Source organism: Osmerus mordax, chromosome 18 (genome assembly GCF_038355195.1).
Source record: "Osmerus mordax isolate fOsmMor3 chromosome 18, fOsmMor3.pri, whole genome shotgun sequence".
NCBI classification, from domain to species: Eukaryota; Metazoa; Chordata; class Actinopteri; order Osmeriformes; family Osmeridae; genus Osmerus; species Osmerus mordax.
In genome coordinates this window covers 13424764-13441094 of record NC_090067.1, presented here as the reverse complement: position 1 = coordinate 13441094, position 16331 = coordinate 13424764, and the positions used below count along the sequence as shown (strand labels likewise).

The 16331-nt window shown below is 46.9% G+C and overlaps 1 protein-coding gene across 1 annotated transcript in view; it reads right to left on the bottom strand.

Annotated features, from left to right (window-relative positions):
- vps50 (VPS50 EARP/GARPII complex subunit) overlaps window positions 1–16331 on the bottom strand; it is a 59087-nt gene that overhangs the window by 10420 nt on the left and 32336 nt on the right. Inside the window, exons 16-18 of the mRNA XM_067256338.1 lie at window positions 14857–14963; window positions 13437–13558; window positions 11824–11904 (exon numbers count right to left, since the gene is read on the bottom strand). Of these exons, the coding sequence (XP_067112439.1) occupies window positions 11824–11904; window positions 13437–13558; window positions 14857–14963 (310 nt within the window). The remainder of the gene's footprint in view (window positions 1–11823; window positions 11905–13436; window positions 13559–14856; window positions 14964–16331) is intronic.

Genomic DNA, 16331 nt, shown 5'->3' with positions numbered 1-16331 from the left:
TAGTCATTTCCAGGTGAGTAATGTACTGATCGACCTGGCTCTGATTGATATTATACACCTCAGCCCCAATCCTCTGGTTCACCGTGTTTCCACAGCCTATATTAATCTGATGATAAGTTTAACTACAGCGTAAAATGTCATCAATACTACACAGGGTTCTATGGAAAAACGTTTACCCATAATGCTGACCAACATATCTTCAGGCAGCTTTGATTTGGTCCTTTTTCCATAAAACACACCTCCCTCCCTCTCCCTTCCTCCCACCCACCCACCTTTTATCTTTCTTTCTCTTGCAGAAAGCCCCAGAAGACATCCACATTAATCACAAACAATAATCCACAAAGGCCATTGAAATTCCACACAGAAGTGTTATCACCATACTTTGAGGCTTGACAATGCATCACAAATTAGTGTGTCGAGAGTGAGAGAGCGAGCAAGAGATCGAGAGAGAGAGCGAGAGATCGAGAGAGATAGAGCAAGAGATCGAGAGAGAGAGAGAACGAGAACAGAGTGCGGGTGTCTATCCCTGTGACAGGCAAATCAACAGGACTAAATCCATAGTAAATCACACAGATAAGGAAGAAACAGAGAAGTTTTCTACTGGTCTCATCACAGCCACTTCCTCCAGACATCCCTTGCTCGACTGGACGTTCAGAGTCATGTGACCTGAGCAAACGCTGAGCTGTAACCCTCCTGAAAGTTTCAAACCCTCCTAACACATTTCTAACCCTTAAGATCCATTAAGCCACAACCAACTCATTTGGCTTCTCTGTCCTGTGTAAGCATCTCCAAGCGACGAGCTATCTACTGCACTCAAGGTCCTTCCCATACATAAACATGATTGATCTCCGGCTGATATGGAGTTTATCCAGAAACCCCATTAGGTGTTACTTCATCCGGAATCTGAACGTGACCATCAATAAAACATCCTCTAAATTAATAGTCATTTACTGCCTGAAAACAAACAATCAGCAACAATATGGTGTTTCCCTCTAAAGTGCTCGAACAAATACATTGATCGGTTCTAAGATGTTATTTTCCACAGTTCCCTCCCAGAAACCCCCTTTCTAAGCAAACTTGGAGCTGACTCACTGCATTAGCTTGATGAATGCAGTCAGGGCCCGGCACAAACCACTACGGCAAATGGGGGTCAGATGGCGGTTAGGGAATCGGGCTATTAATCAGAAGGTTGCCGGTTCGATTCCTGGCCAAATTACGTTGTGTCCTTGGGCAAGGCACTTCACCCTACTTGCCTCGGTGGAATGTCCCTGTAATTACTGCAAGTCGCTCTGGATAAGAGCGTCTGCTAAATGACTAAATGTAAATGCACACTCTGGGTCGCACAGAGTTCTCTCCTCCTGATCGGGTCAGGACGGGGGTGAAGAAAAGATTTGTGTTCTTGTTTTTCTTGGCCTCAGATTATAGGGCTGCTCTGCAGGCAAAAACACACGCTCAAGACAGGCAAGAACATGCTCCACTGAAGACTGAGGAGGTAAAATATGTTTCTCACTAGTTTGGTGCTTGTAACTCTACTTGATGTCTTCCTGTGGGTTTAACACACACTGACACCTCACACACACACACACACACAAAGAATCCCTTGGACTAAACACTCATAAAAATGGAAAGAACAGTTCATAACTCTTCAAAAAATATTGAGTAAATGTACATAATCCAGTCCAAAAATAACAATGCTTTTTCCAGTGCTAAAGGAAGTTTATGAATTCACATGAATTAAGACCATGAATTAAGGACGGATGATGGATTCCGTAAGAAAGGTTGTATCGTGATTCACATTTATGTGACTTCTCTGGAATGTTTACTGGCTGTTCATTAAAAACATGATGAAACAGAATTAACATAATCTGTGAAGGGGTCTCCTCCATATTCACTGTAACCTCAGGGAAAGACTAGGAGAACACAGCCCAACATGCAATCAAATAACTAAATAATCAAAACATCTCAACTCCCCTGTTGAGTCACATTATTATCAGACAAACGCAGCGAGGTGGATCCAGGCTTACATATTCACACCAGCCTTGTGTTTTTTTCTAATCACTTCATAAATTTCCCCAAACAAATTACAAGGTGATAATGATATTGAAAAGATTACTTATTTCCGTGAATGAGACCAAAGTGTTGTGTTCCTAAACCTGCCATATTAATCATTAAAAAAATCTTTGAACATTAGGGTAATCATTTTCACATCCAAAAAAAACAAAAAACAAAAGGAATATCAACAGGAAGGAACTACGCAGGAATAAAACATGTCAGGCATATCTCAAGTAGGAGCATGCCCGCTGAAAAGGGCTGCAACTCACAGACAGGCGCCATTTTGGGGCACTTAATCCTGGAGATGGTTGCCAGACTTGTATAGTTTCTCTATTATATTACAGTCTGCAGTTCTGGCTTCCGCTTGCCAACAAAACAGACCATAAGCTCTCCATGCCCAGGTTCTTATGTCTGGAGGAAGAGAACTCAGTTGTTTTGTTTACGAACATCAGCTGGCAGACATAGATGACATGTTTACACAGAGTCTTCATCACTTTACTGTGCGATCATGAAGGAGTCTTCATCACTTTACTGTGCGATCATGAAGGAGTCTTCATCACTTTACTGTGTGAACACAGAGGCTGTTTATCTCCTACCACAGAAATCCATGGTTTCTTTCTTCCCCTGTAGATATTGATCTCAACTCGATACTAAATAATACAGCGCCCTCAGGAATATGAGATTTTTACAAACCAAACTGCTATTAATACGATTACAGCTGAAGTACCCTTGTCATAAAGTCTGTTTAAATTTGTGTAAATATTCGATCTACAAGGGCACATGCTGTGCTGAATGAGCACAGGAGGTCGCTTGGACTTAGCTGATCCTGTCGCAGTAACTGTTGCTAGAATGGTGCGTGTTTCGGTGTGTCAAATATTAAAGCTGCTTTAATCCAGACATGGCTAACAACAGCACATAACAACTGCCTCAACGGACCCCGAGTCAACCTGCATAACTGCGTATGATTATGCTAAACCCTTCCTGCCGGAAGCAGGGTGCAGGTGAGGGAAATAAGAACTTTGTACCAAGTTAGGCTGAACAATATCCTCAAATGAGATACAGAGTCTGGGGAGAAAATATTGTCAAGTTTTGAATACATATAAGCCGGGTGTATGAGAGTGCACGTGTGTGTGTGTGTGGGTGAGTATGTGCATCTGTGTGTGTGCGTGTGTAGGTGAGTGTGTGTGAGTGAGTGTGTGTGTGTGTCTGTAAGCAATTGGGAAGCTTAGCGTTAGTTCTATTATGAGTCTGATGTGATTTCTGGCAGCTGGCAGAACAGGGCAGAGCATCCGCAAGATTTTTTTTTTCAAGATTCAATAAAGAACTGAAACTAGTTTGTTCTAATATGGATGAGCAGTTCCATCTATCCCAAAATGAATACTAATGCCCTGTACTCTCCTGTCTCAAAGTATTCAGATGGAAATGAACCCATTCTCAAACTGCTTCTTAAAGAACTACCAGCAGAAGATTCACGGCGCTGTAGACTTTACAAAACTCAGGCAAAGTAAAGAAGGGTGAAATCATCTACCAACAAGAGGAGAGGGCAAAGATTACCTTAAATGATAATATTGAAGAACTAATGGAAATCTTGAATATCACCTCACAACACTGAGTTCGCAAATGTATAATACATAAGTTTATATCATCCATCTGCATACACAATCTAAAATGACAATTTCATACCGTTTCAAAATACCATGGTTATTTAGACGTCATGTTTCAGAAAAGCAAAGCGTAACCTTTATTTAGGTTAATCTGGAAGACAGCTCAGTGAATACAAGTTTCTTCCATTTCCATCTCTGTTTAATCAACACCCAATCTGAAAATAATACTTGAGTTACTTTCTTTTCTACTTTCTTCATTTCATTTCACTGACAAAATGGAAAATTATCTAACATTCCGTAATGCGGTATATATATATATAAACGATAATGCTTCACAGTGCATCTGGCGGGAGAACCCTATTCAGGAAGTGTGAATGCTCTGTTTAATCTGAGCTCCGCCGCACAAAAGAGCAAAAAGAAAATCGTGATACTGTTTGTGAATGAACCCGCTGCTGTAATTACCTGGGACAGTTATCCAGCCCTGCTGGTCCACAGTTAATCAGCCTTTCAAAGACTCGCCGGAGATAGAACGGAGACCTGAAGTTCTTTATGTATGGACCAATGGAGCACATTGGACGGGATAAGCTCTGTGATTGGACCAATGAGATACTACACAGCCCAGAGACACCGTCCAGAATATGATGGATGTTTCAGGAAAAGTTTCAATCAGTGGTTTGAAAGGGGGAGACACACACACACACACACGTCATGGTACACAGTAAACTAATTTCATCCAGTAATAACCTGGAGGACCGTGAGGTTATATTTTAAGATACTTTTCTTCCATGACCAGAACCAGTAGCTATACTGTGAATCCCACACAACCCAAACATACGCAGCACATAGAGTTAGCTGCCGCCGGGCTAAGTAACCTAGCATTACTCATAGCAATGCTACTAACACGCTAGGGTTACTTGCTAACCTTCTAATTAGTAGGCTACATTCAAAACACATACTAAGGTGTTTGACGCGTCGTTTTTGTTTATCGGAAAATATTCAAAAAGGAATGTTTGAATCCCATATATTTTTACATTTAGTCATTTTAGCAGACGCTCTTATCCAGAGCGACTTACAGTAAGTAAGGGACATTCCCTTACGAGGCAAGTAGGGTTTAGTGCCTTGCCCAAGGACACAATATTCATATTGTCATATTACAGTCATATTGCACGGCCGGGAATCGAACCAGCAACCTTCTGATTACTAGCCCGATTCCCTAACCGCTCAGCCACCTGACACCCATATATACGATGTGGTGGTCGCTTTCCATCGCCCACGGATACGTGACGCTACTTCTTAAAAGGTAAAGGTGTGTGGAAGTAGAGGCAAATCAGACATGTGGTTTAGAGGGAAGAACCAGCTCTCTCCTGCTGACACCAACGTCTTCGCGATTATTCCCATCCTAACATGATTACACAATTAAGCTCAGTGCCATCAACTCCACTGCAGTTCCCATCTCATAAAGGATGGGAATATTCAAATGACAATTATGCTAACTAGCAGTGGAAGCTAGGGAATAGCGAGAATAAATCAAAGTGTGGAAGACGCTGAACATCCCGTTTCCACACTCTCAAACATTACCATTTCACTTCACTCTTAAGTGAAGTGAAATGGTAATGGCACCCAGCCTCCCTCCTCACTTAAGTGAGGAGGGAGGCTGGGTGAGGGAGTGAATGCCGGGTGAGGGAGTGAATGCCGGGTGAGGGAGTGAATGCCGGGTGAGGTGGGGGGGGGAGGAGGAGAGAAGGGTATATATAAAATACACTTCATCCGCACATTAAATCCCTCCATTCCCCACCAACCCACAACTGTTAAGTACGTTCCTGCGTCTTCCAGACGGCCTGTCACGTTAGTAAAGATGGTCCGACTCGAAGGACAGCTTCACAACTGCCCACAGCCTTCTGAGGAGGACAACCAGGAGTCTTCCATCACCCAGGGAATCAACTTCCCAGCATCTGGTGAAACTGCTCAAAATGACAGGTGTTTGTCAGGAAAGTTGAAGAACATGAACAAAAATTCACCATCTGTTTCTACAAAGACACCAAATGAAAATTGCGAAAACAATTAGGTGACTTTTTTCTTCTTCCAGGACAATAAGCTATTTAATAACATCTTTTAAATCCACTTTAATCTGTGTTTAATACTTATGTAGTAATGACCCTCTTCCGGGTTGCCTCCAAAGTTTTATTTATTGTGCGATTAGAGTGAAAACAAACCCACTGGGACAGGCCTGAGCTCTCGGAAGATCAGACTGACTAGCCAGAAGGGATCTGAAGAAACACCAAGGAAACTTTTAGTACCTTAGCGCTGAATAAATCTATAAAACTAGCATTTATATGGCTTTATCTCCCTCAAACAGAACATGAGGCCAAACCAGAACCCAATACGCTGAAAGGGCCTAACCCACTAATCAACTGTTTTCTCAGGTTCATTCCTCTAACTGTTTTATACATAGTCAACTTTCAGAATGAAGTACTTAAGTACTATTCCACTAACCTGAAACATGCAACAGATGCCATGTTCTACAGACTTTAAGCTTGAATTTGTTATAAAGACTATTACAATCCTCTAGTGCACTCAAGGAATTAGAAGCAAACCACTCTCCCAGGGTACAGGAGACAGATGTGGTCTGTTTCAGTATCCAGCCATCAGCATCAACGCCAAGGAACTTTAAATCCATCCTCCACTTAATGATGAGACTTTAAACCTTGACTTCCTGGTGAAAACAAAACGGAATAAAAGTGACCGTGCCAGGAAAGATCAGAAAGCGACAACAATAACATTGAAGGATGAAGATCAAAGACGATCCTCCTGTAGTGACTTTTCTTTTGAAGTCCTCGTAATGAGGTTGAGCTGGAGGAACTTGCATCAGACGTATTTCTGTTTGGTTGTGATGAAGCACTATATTTAGAAGGTGTCTGGCTGGTGCGTGGGGTATAGTATGCTTACAGCTTCCCAGACTCCCCAGTCGTCAAGCAAATGACTGATGGGCCATGCTGTCAGTCTGGAGGTTATCGATGTGGATTTCGTTGGCTCTTACTCCAATTTTATGGGGTTGTTATTTCCATAGGCACCACTCAGACAGTGCATGTCTGTGGTGTGGCTTTTGTGGAACGAGGCAACATTTGCCTCCTCTTTTGTTTTGACAATGCGAGTCTGACAGCCCCGAGCGAGCGAGCGCATGCCGACCCGCCCGCAGTCTGATGACTTTGGCCCAGGAAGCTCCTCTGGAACAGATTTCTCGGCTGCGTTTCCTCCCCTCCGCCCTGCCCGGCCGGCCGGCCCCGGGTCCCAGAGCCAGACCCCTGCCAGACAGGTTTCTGTCTCCTCTCCTTGTGAGGTGCTGAATCAGGCCCACCCTGCTGAAAGTCCTGCTGTTATGCTTGGTGGTGCTTTGCTCCGCGCGGTTCCGCTCGGCTGATTGGGTGTGAGCGGACGGCTTTGAAGTGTTGCCTGAGGTATTTTGGGGAGAAAGCGGAGACCCGTCTGTCACTAGGCGGTGCGAAGGAGCAGGTCGGTCCACAACCCACCTGGAGGCCACACCAGGGTTCTGCGCCAGGGTTCTGCGTCTCAGCTGGACCGAGAACTCAGCCTCGAGGGACACCAAGTCCCGCTGTAAATCTGGAGTCTTAGAGTGCACACTAGGACACCTTAACATTTAACCAGGCCCTGACCGAGATGTAAACAACACAACCAAAAACATGTTTTGACAGAACGCTACTAGTTGATAACCGCTAAGGAGGACAAGGCGTGAGAGAAATAATCACCCCAAACTGAAACTGACTTCACTTCATACACTGACTGACAGCTCCACAATCATCCAGTTACTCTCTTGATGCAGGGTGTTTTGGGCAGAGAAAAGTGATCTATTGATGAAAGCGCTCTGATTGCAGTGACTGACAGCTTCTTTGCGGCGAGCCCCCCTGTGGAGATCTCCACCATCCTCGACTGAAGACGATTACTGTCACCGGCGTCCCTGGAACCACTCTCTCATCCGACGCTAACACCACCAATTCCCTCCTCATTAGGCGTGCGTCAAGTGGAATTAGGACTGCCACTTGCTTCGCACAACACAGCCAGCGGTAAGACATCTGCCGTCTCTCTTTCATAGGTCACTTCCTCTTCACGCAGGAAGTACAACCTTGGGGTTTGTGCCCAGTGAACGCTTCCACTGTTTCAATCGAGAAAACCACAGAGAAAAGAATCAGAATCAAGTTGAAATCTGACCGCAAACGAGATATCAGATTATTTGGCTTTTGTGTGTCGATAGAGAAGACACAATGAACAGGAGGATCTGAACGGTCCGAATGCAAATCTGCTAAGAGCTACCTCAGCTGTCGTTTTGGGAGCGAGTCACTCTAGGGGTGGGGAGGGGGGCAGGATAGGTCACAGCTCTGGGAGGGACTGAGTCACGGCTCCTGTAGGACGGGCTGCCCCACCCTGGGGGAGGTGCCTCTGACCCAACGCCAGGACATCCATATTGATGACAGCCTGTCACACGCCCAGACGTCACTACCCACAGGCATGACCCTGCATTCGTTTAGAAAGCAGTGTCGGTGTGTGTGTCGGTGTGTGTGTGAGTGCACCAGTGTATGAATATTATACAAAAACAAAATCAATTGCCAGAAATATACCTCCACCCCCTCCCTAAGTCGACCCACAGCACCAAGACAAACAACGTCATCATCGTTGCATCCAGGAGGAAAATCATATCGTCAGTATTTATTCATGTTTAACATGAGCCATCACACAAAAGGGGCAACAAAACTAAAGCAAAAATGTAAATATGAACCTCATACAGCATCCTGTCCTCCCTCATACAGGGATGGACAGGTGGGGTTAGGGTTAGGGAAAGATGGAAGGAGAGGTACAAGTACACAGAGGAGGGAGAGAAGGAGAAGAAGAGAATGTGAGGGAGAGGAGGAGAAGGAGAGAATGTGAGGGAGAGAAGGAGAGAGAAGGATAGAATGTGAGGGAGAGAAGGAGAGGGAGAGTGTGAGGGAGAGAAGGAGAGGAGAGAATGTGAGGGAGAGAAGGAAAGAGAGAATAGGGAGGGAAGGATAGGGAGAGAAGGAAAGAAAAGAGAACCAAGAGAGTGAAGCAAGTTGATAAGCGTCCAGAAAAACTGTGTGTCTGAGAAAGAGAGAGTGCTTGTCACTCAGCATGCTTCAGCTGTGGAGGGAGGGAGAGCGGGGTGAGTGAGGGAGAGCGGGGGTGAGTGAGGGAGGGCGGGGGTGAGGGAGGGAGAGCGGGGGTGAGGGAGGGAGAGCGGGGGGTGAGGGAGGGAGAGTGGGGGGGAGGGAGGGAGGGAGAGAGAGCGGGGAGGGAGAGAGAGTGGGGTGAGGGAGGGAGAGCGGGGTGTGGCAGCGTGTGGTTTTGGCTCTCCTTACACTCATGTTGGCACACCGCAACACGACCACATGCTTACGGCTGACCACCAAGCTGGGGGGGGGGGGGGGCTTGGCAGGCCTGCACCTGCCAGGGACCAGTCTGGGAACTCGGGACCGAGGCAGTCGCCTGGGCAACCACACCTGCACCCCCGACAAATATCTTTACACATCTATACACATACACACCCACTCATTCTCTTTGTTTATTTGGTCAACAGCACAAATGGAGCATGTTCTCCACCCAGGCGTGCAGTCCTGGAGCACGTTCCTAACAACCCTCTGTTTACTCTGCTTTCCACAGACCAGCAGGTCCTGGAATGGAGAACATTATCACTGAACAAGGGGGGGAGGGGGGGAGGGAGAAGGGAGAACATCACACAACACAGCTGAGGCAGATTCCAGACAGAGGGAGGGAGAGAGAGGAAGAGAGGAGAGAGAGAGAAGGACAGGGAGAGAAAGGAGGGAGAGAGGGTGAGAGAGGAGAGAGAAAGGAGAGGGAGAGAGGGACAAAGACAGAAGGAGAGAGAGAAGGACAGGGAGAGAGAAGAGGGAGAGATGGGAGAGAAAGAGAGGGAGAGAGAAGAGGAGAGAGGGAGAGAAAGAGAGAAGAGGAGAGAGGGAGAGAGAGGAGAGAAAGAGAGAAGAGGAGGGGGAGAGAGAAAGAGAGGGACATGAGGGAGAGAGGGAAAAACATGGAGGCAGGAGGTGAGGGGTGAGAGATACTGAGTAGGAATGCCGAGCTCCTTCAAAGGCTCCGCTCCAGGTGGCTACAGCAGATACGAGATGGGAGCCAGAACCAGGCCCCTCACACCCACATAGAGCCAACACACGTACATATACAGCAGAACCAGAACGCCTTGGACCCCTTCACTTTCAGACCCTTTTTCAGTGTCTTGTATATCTAATTGTAAATGAAAAATCTAGAACTTAAATTGGTTTGTGAAGCCAGTGGGTATGTAGTTCCTCTCCAGGGGTGTCGTGTGTGTGTGTCTGTGAGAGTGTGAGAGAGTGAGTGAGTGAGTGAGTGAGTGAGTGAGTGAGTGAGTGAGTGAGTGAGTGAGTGAGTGAGTGAGTGAGTGAGTGAGTGAGTGAGTGAGTGAGTGAGTGAGTGAGTGAGAGAGAGAGAGAGAGAGAGAGAGAGAGAGAGAGAGAGAGAGAGAGAGAGAGAGAGAGAGAGAGAGAGAGAGAGAGAGAGAGAGAGTGAGTGTGTGTGTGTGTGTGTGTGAGAGAGCTGGTCTCTGGGGTCACAGAGCTCTGTAGACAGACACAAGCAAAAAACAGAAGATTGAAAAACGAACGTTCTCAGAACACATGTTCTTATATAGAGGTCGAATGATTCCCTCTCCCTCTCCCTCTCCCTCCTTCCCTCTGAGGGAAGGAGGGAGAGGGAGAGGGAAGGAGGGAGAGGCAACTGAGTCACTGACCGTATAGGTGTGCATGCACGCGCATGCGTGTTCATGTGTGTGTGTACACGTGTGGTAAGAGTATGTGTGCATGGGCGTGTAAGCACATTACACCCATGTAAGAGCACGACCAGTAATGAATGTGTCCTTGTGTTAGTGCTGGAGGTGTTGCTAATGAATGCTAATAACATTCAGGATAATCTACATCACCACAACACACTCAAGAAAACTGTTTACACAAGCACTGACTGTTTCCAGACCATTACTGTGCTGTCAACACACAACACAGTGAGGAGGGGTGTGGTACTGGTCCTGTGTGTGTGTTTGTGTTAGAGGGAGGGAGAGAGAATGAAAGTTTAAAGAAGTTAGTGCCTATATACTAAGGTAAAACTAAGGAAAAAGCTGCTTTAGCGACAATGAATGATTCATGGACCCGAACCAGAATAACTTTTGTGTGGATGGGGGCGCTGGTGTGGGTAGTGGGGAATAAAAGCTTTCTGTGGAACACCGGAGGGAAGAAGTAACAGCAGCAGAGATAGAGACAGATCTGGGAGGATCTGAGAGGATATGCGTGTGCAGTCTCTGAGGCAAGGAGGGTTTAATAACTCGTAATCACACAGCCAGGACAGGCCACACACTGATATCATTACTCTTCCTCCCTCCCTCCCCTCCATATCTCTCTCTCTCTCCCTCCCTCTCCCCATATCCCTCCCACTCCCTCCATCCCTCCATCTCTCTCTTCCAAAAATGACTTCCACCACTCAGAGAGAGAGAGGAGTGTGTGAGAGAGAGAAAGAGAGGACCCAGCATTAATGACCAGTAATGAGTGTTGTGGCTATAGACGTGAGCCTTCCCCCATCATCTCTCTGAGAGGAGAGAGAAGGGGGAGGGGGGAGAGAGAGGGGGGAGGGAAGAGACAGAGAGGAGCGATAGAGAGAGAGAGAGAGAGAGAGATAGAGGGAAGAGACAGAGAGGAGCGATAGACAGAGGGGAGAGAGAGGAGCGATAGAGAGGGGAGAGAAAGAGACAGAGAGAGACAGAGCGAGAGAGGGGGGGGAGACAGAGAGGAGCGATAGACAGAGAGGAGAGAGAGGAGCGATAGAGAGGGGAGAGAAAGAGACAGACAGAGAGAGAGCGAGAGAGGGGGGGGGGAGAGACAGAGAGGAGCGATAGACAGAGAGGAGAGAGAGAGAGAGAGGAGAGAGAAAGAGGGGGGGGGGGGGAGAGAGAGAGATACCTGGTCAGAACACAGAGGTCTGACACAGAGAGAGGGGACAGCTAGAGGATGGAGAGAGAGAGAGAGCATGTGTGGTGAGTGTGTAATGTAGTGTGTGTGTGTGTAATGTAGTGTGTGTGTGTGTGTACAGTACTACTCACCAGATCGATGAGGCTCTCCTGGATTCTGTTCAGGGTGGTCCTCAGTCTGCTGCTGATCAGGCCCAGGCCTGATGACTCATACTGCAGGAGACACACACACAGTCAGGATAAGCACACACAGTCGTCTTCAGGCAGACAGTCTAAGCGCTGGTCATGTTGTCAGTATCACTAGAGAGAACTGAACAGGATCACTTCATTGAAGACTGAACTGCCTGCTGGTGTCATTAGAACTCAGAGACCTCCATCTCTGATGACCTTTACATGGGTTCTTTTTATTTAAGGTTTGTTTGCAGAGATGCATTGGCATCTGAGCGTTGCTATGGAAATGGATGTTATGGCTACTCCCAACGTTCCGTAAGAGGAATACCATTAAGCTTATCTTAACGTGTGTGTGGGGAGAGTACAGAGTATCAGTGGCATGTGTGTATATGTGTGTGTGTGTGTATGTATGTGTGTGTATGTATGTGTCTCTCCATCTCTTTCTTCTGAATGTGAACCCCCCCCCTACACACACACACACACACACACACCCCAGAGGAGTTCTTGACTGTGAGTGAGGAGTCTAGCTAATGCACCTTCAGCATGTGTGCTTGTCAGAGTCCACATGGAGCCGGTATATAAATGTCACGTTATCCTTTCCAATATTAATATGGCTCATTACCGGCCAGGCTGGGCCGTATCTGCTCCACGGCTTTCAGGCGAGGCATAGAAAACCCTCCATAGGTCAAAATGATGATAATGCCGTTGCTGCATATCAATTTACAAAGGCCTTGTAAATATTCATGACCAATTAGCATTTTTCTGCACAGAGGGTAGTTGGGATATTGAATGAGCTCTCTATTGACACAAGTGTAAGTGATATATAAGAGAGAAAGAGAGGGGGAGGGAGAAATAAGATGGATAGAGACAAAGGAAGTGAGAAAGGGAGAGTGAAAGGGAGAGAGAGTGAGAGAGAGACACAGACAGAGACACGGAGAGAGACAGGGAGAGAGAGAGAGAGACAGACAGAGAGAGACAGAGAGCGTGTGGGAGTGAGCAGAAGAGAATAAAGAAACCATCAGTGGAAAATGAGAAGAAGAGAGATGAGCAACAATATCTTAGAAAGAGGAGGAGGAAGAGGACCTTTCAAGAGAGAGACTGAGGCGAGCAGAGAGCAGGATGTCAGACAGAGGAGATAAAGTGATCAGGTTCTGTCCTCAGTAATCTACTCTGACTCTCCTGCAGACACTCTCATCCACACAGCTTCACACACACACACACACACACACGTGGAGTGTGCATGTCAGACATCATTTCCCCCCCAGGGCTCATTCCTAGCACAAGCCATCAGACAGTCAGTGACTCAGTAAATGGAGGAGGGGTGTGTGTGTGTGTGTGTGTCTCTGTGCGGTGAGACAGTCAGACAACAGCCCAGCAGGAACAGGTCTACAGTAGAATCATACCCAGGAGAGAAACATGTCTCCTTTCTGTGTGTGTGTGAGTGAGTGTGTGTGTGTGAGAGAGAGTGAGAGAGGGTGTGCATGTGTGTGAGGGTGTGTATGTGTGCGTGTGTGAGGGTGTGTATGTGTGCGAGGGTGTTTGTGTGGACGCATCGGACCCCAGGTGTGTCTCACCATGTCGTTGCGTCCGAAGAAGGTGTAGACTGCATACAGGTAGTAGTCGAACAGCTGGGAGACACAATGGATTACATCGAAGGAGATGGGCTTCAGGATGTTCATCATCTGGATGTACTTCCCTGTAAGGGGGAACGATCAAAACACCAGCAGCTAGCACCATATCTACATACTCATGTGTGTGTGTGTGTGTGTGTGTACTGTTTGTTAGAGTGTGCTATAGGTACTGTAAGCAGCAAGCCAATATCAGGTGTGTGTGTGTACATGTTTGTGGTGTATGAGTCCTGTCTTGAGTTGCTATTCCTCTTTCGGAGGAGCTCCAGGTGTGTGCGTCTGAGTATGTTAGAAGGCAGAGGGCTGCTGCTGCCCGCCGTGCATTAGCTACGCCGGCTCCCCCCATCCTGTAAGAGCACAGCCATCTCAATCTATCATAATTAAATACGGCGCTTTGAAGAGGAGCTGTGCTGTAATCATTCACAGGGCCAGTGGTGTGTTTGCGAGGCCCCTGAGGGCCCGGGAGCTGGACTGGAGAGAGAGAGAGCGGGGTAATGAAATGTGCTGGGGGAGGCGGGGAGAGGCAAGTTAGTATCGAGTCACCACTGATGAAAGACTCCAGAGCTTAGAGGAACTCTCTCTCTCTCTCCCCTCCATCCCTCTCTCCCCTCCATCCCTCTCTCTCCTCCATCCCTCTCTCTCCTCCATCCCTCTCTCTCCTCCATCCCTCTCTCCTCGCTCCATCCCTCTCTCCTCTCTCCATCCCTCTCTCCTCTCTCCATCCCTCTCTCCTCTCTCCATCCCTCTCTCCTCTCCATCCCTCTCTCCCCTCCATCCCTCTCTCCTCTCTCCATCCCTCTCTCCTCTCTCCATCCCTCTCTCCTCTCTCCATCCCTCTCTCCTCTCTCCATCCCTCTCTACCCTCCACCTCTCTCCCCTCCACCTTCCTCCCCTCTTCTCCGCCTGCAGCAATAAGGCCCAAGCCATCGATCACAGAGGATCAGAAGAGCAGCGGAATCCCAGTCTAGGATGATCCACGGAGACGTGTTTGCTGTTGTAAGAGTGCTAATCACCTTATTTCCTCCTCTTCAGCTGACTCGGGTAGGTTAGGGGGACAGGGGGTGTTCTGGGTTCTGGGGCTGACGACAGCCCCAGAACCACAGACGTCTGGATGGCTCCTCAGAGACGAGGGGGTCAGAGAGGAGAGCTGGCCGCTCCTAGCCATGCTGATGACAGCCAGCACTGACATGTCACACAGGAGACATCAGACGCACAAGCCCGCTGATCTTAACGAGCAATTACCTCCTAATTGGTCTTTAATTGAGGTCGGAGGGGTCACCTCAGGTAGGGTTGTGTCTCTAAGTGTGTGTGTGAGTGGTGTGTGTCTGTATATGTGTGCGCATGTGTGTGTGAGTGGATGACTCACCGACCAGACGGATCACATTGAGGGTGGTGTTGGTCAGGATGGGGGCGGTGCTCTTGTTCAGGTTGTAGTCAGACTTCTTCCTGCTCCTCGCAGTGTCCCTGGAGGCACTGATTAAGGAGGGAGAGAGGGATGGGAGGAGAGGGAGAGGGGGGGGGTGGATGAGATGTCACTTCTTGACCCTGACGGCCATCTCACCCTTGGCTGGTTTCCGGCGCGATGCGTAATTCGTTCATTAGCGAACAAGGCACAAATCTTTAAGGGGTAGCGGAAGCTCTCTGGGGCGGAGGGTGGTGAACCGCTGTTCCCAAAGAACCAGGCCTCTGACTTTGACTGTTAAACTACATTAACCATGATTCATTGGTGCCATCCTCTAATTCCTGGATGTGACCTCCAGCGAAAGCCTCAATTAGCGGTTAGCGATTCCCTTTGATTTGGATCAGGATTTTAGCATGTTGGCGTATTAAGTGAATTTCACAAAGGGTTATGACTTGGTTTGGGTCCTGTAATGTACTATGATTGATATACATATCACAGTGCCTGAAAATCAATACTGAGTGTGTGTATATGAGCACATAGATCATACGTTGTACCATACACATTATTATCCAAGGGAGCAGTGGAATACATAAACACGTAATGGGATTTTAGCACCCACATCTGCCAGTTGCACACAATTAGGGGTCAAATTCCTGGATGGTTGCAATGATTTACAGCACCTCCAGCCTCCAAACGTTACATTACATTACAATCACACACACTCTACAGTGTACACACATACACACAGTGGAAGAGGGTAATTAAACATTCATAACTCCCCCACATTCTGTGATGAGCCATCTAATTGTGTCTGTGATTTACACACTCACCACACTAGGAAAAAATACTTGAATGCCGATTATTTACATACATTAAAAAAACGACAATACCCACAGGAAGTTATCCTGAGGGGAATTGTGTGTTCTCAAATCAAAGCCCTTGATGAAATAACAAGTAAACCGAAGGGTTTGTGAAGAACAGTCGATCTGAACAATCACAATGGGTTTTGCCGACTTCTTACTAAAGAGTAATTACGCTCAGGCTGCGAGGCCTAATGGTTTCTTACGCGTTTACATAATCCCAGGCCTAATTAGAGAGGGCGAGGTTGAAAGCGGCATTTTTCATCATGTGTAGACAACGACTTTATAAAATGTTGCCACCACTATGGGGTTATCAGAGATGGCAAAAATACAGACATCCTTCACTACAAATACTACTGTTTAAAAAGACTCTGGTAAAAGTTGAATTACTTACTACACTTTTTCACTCAATTTAAAGTAAATAAGTGTGGGCTCTGACACATAAAAAAAATTCACCCTTTCAAAACGTTATTTTTTTATTTTATTATTTTCTCCACACGGTGAAATGAGAGGACTTTATAGAAACCATTTTGTGAAAATGTTGTTTCAACCGTTTTTTCAACAAAACAATCCCCTCAA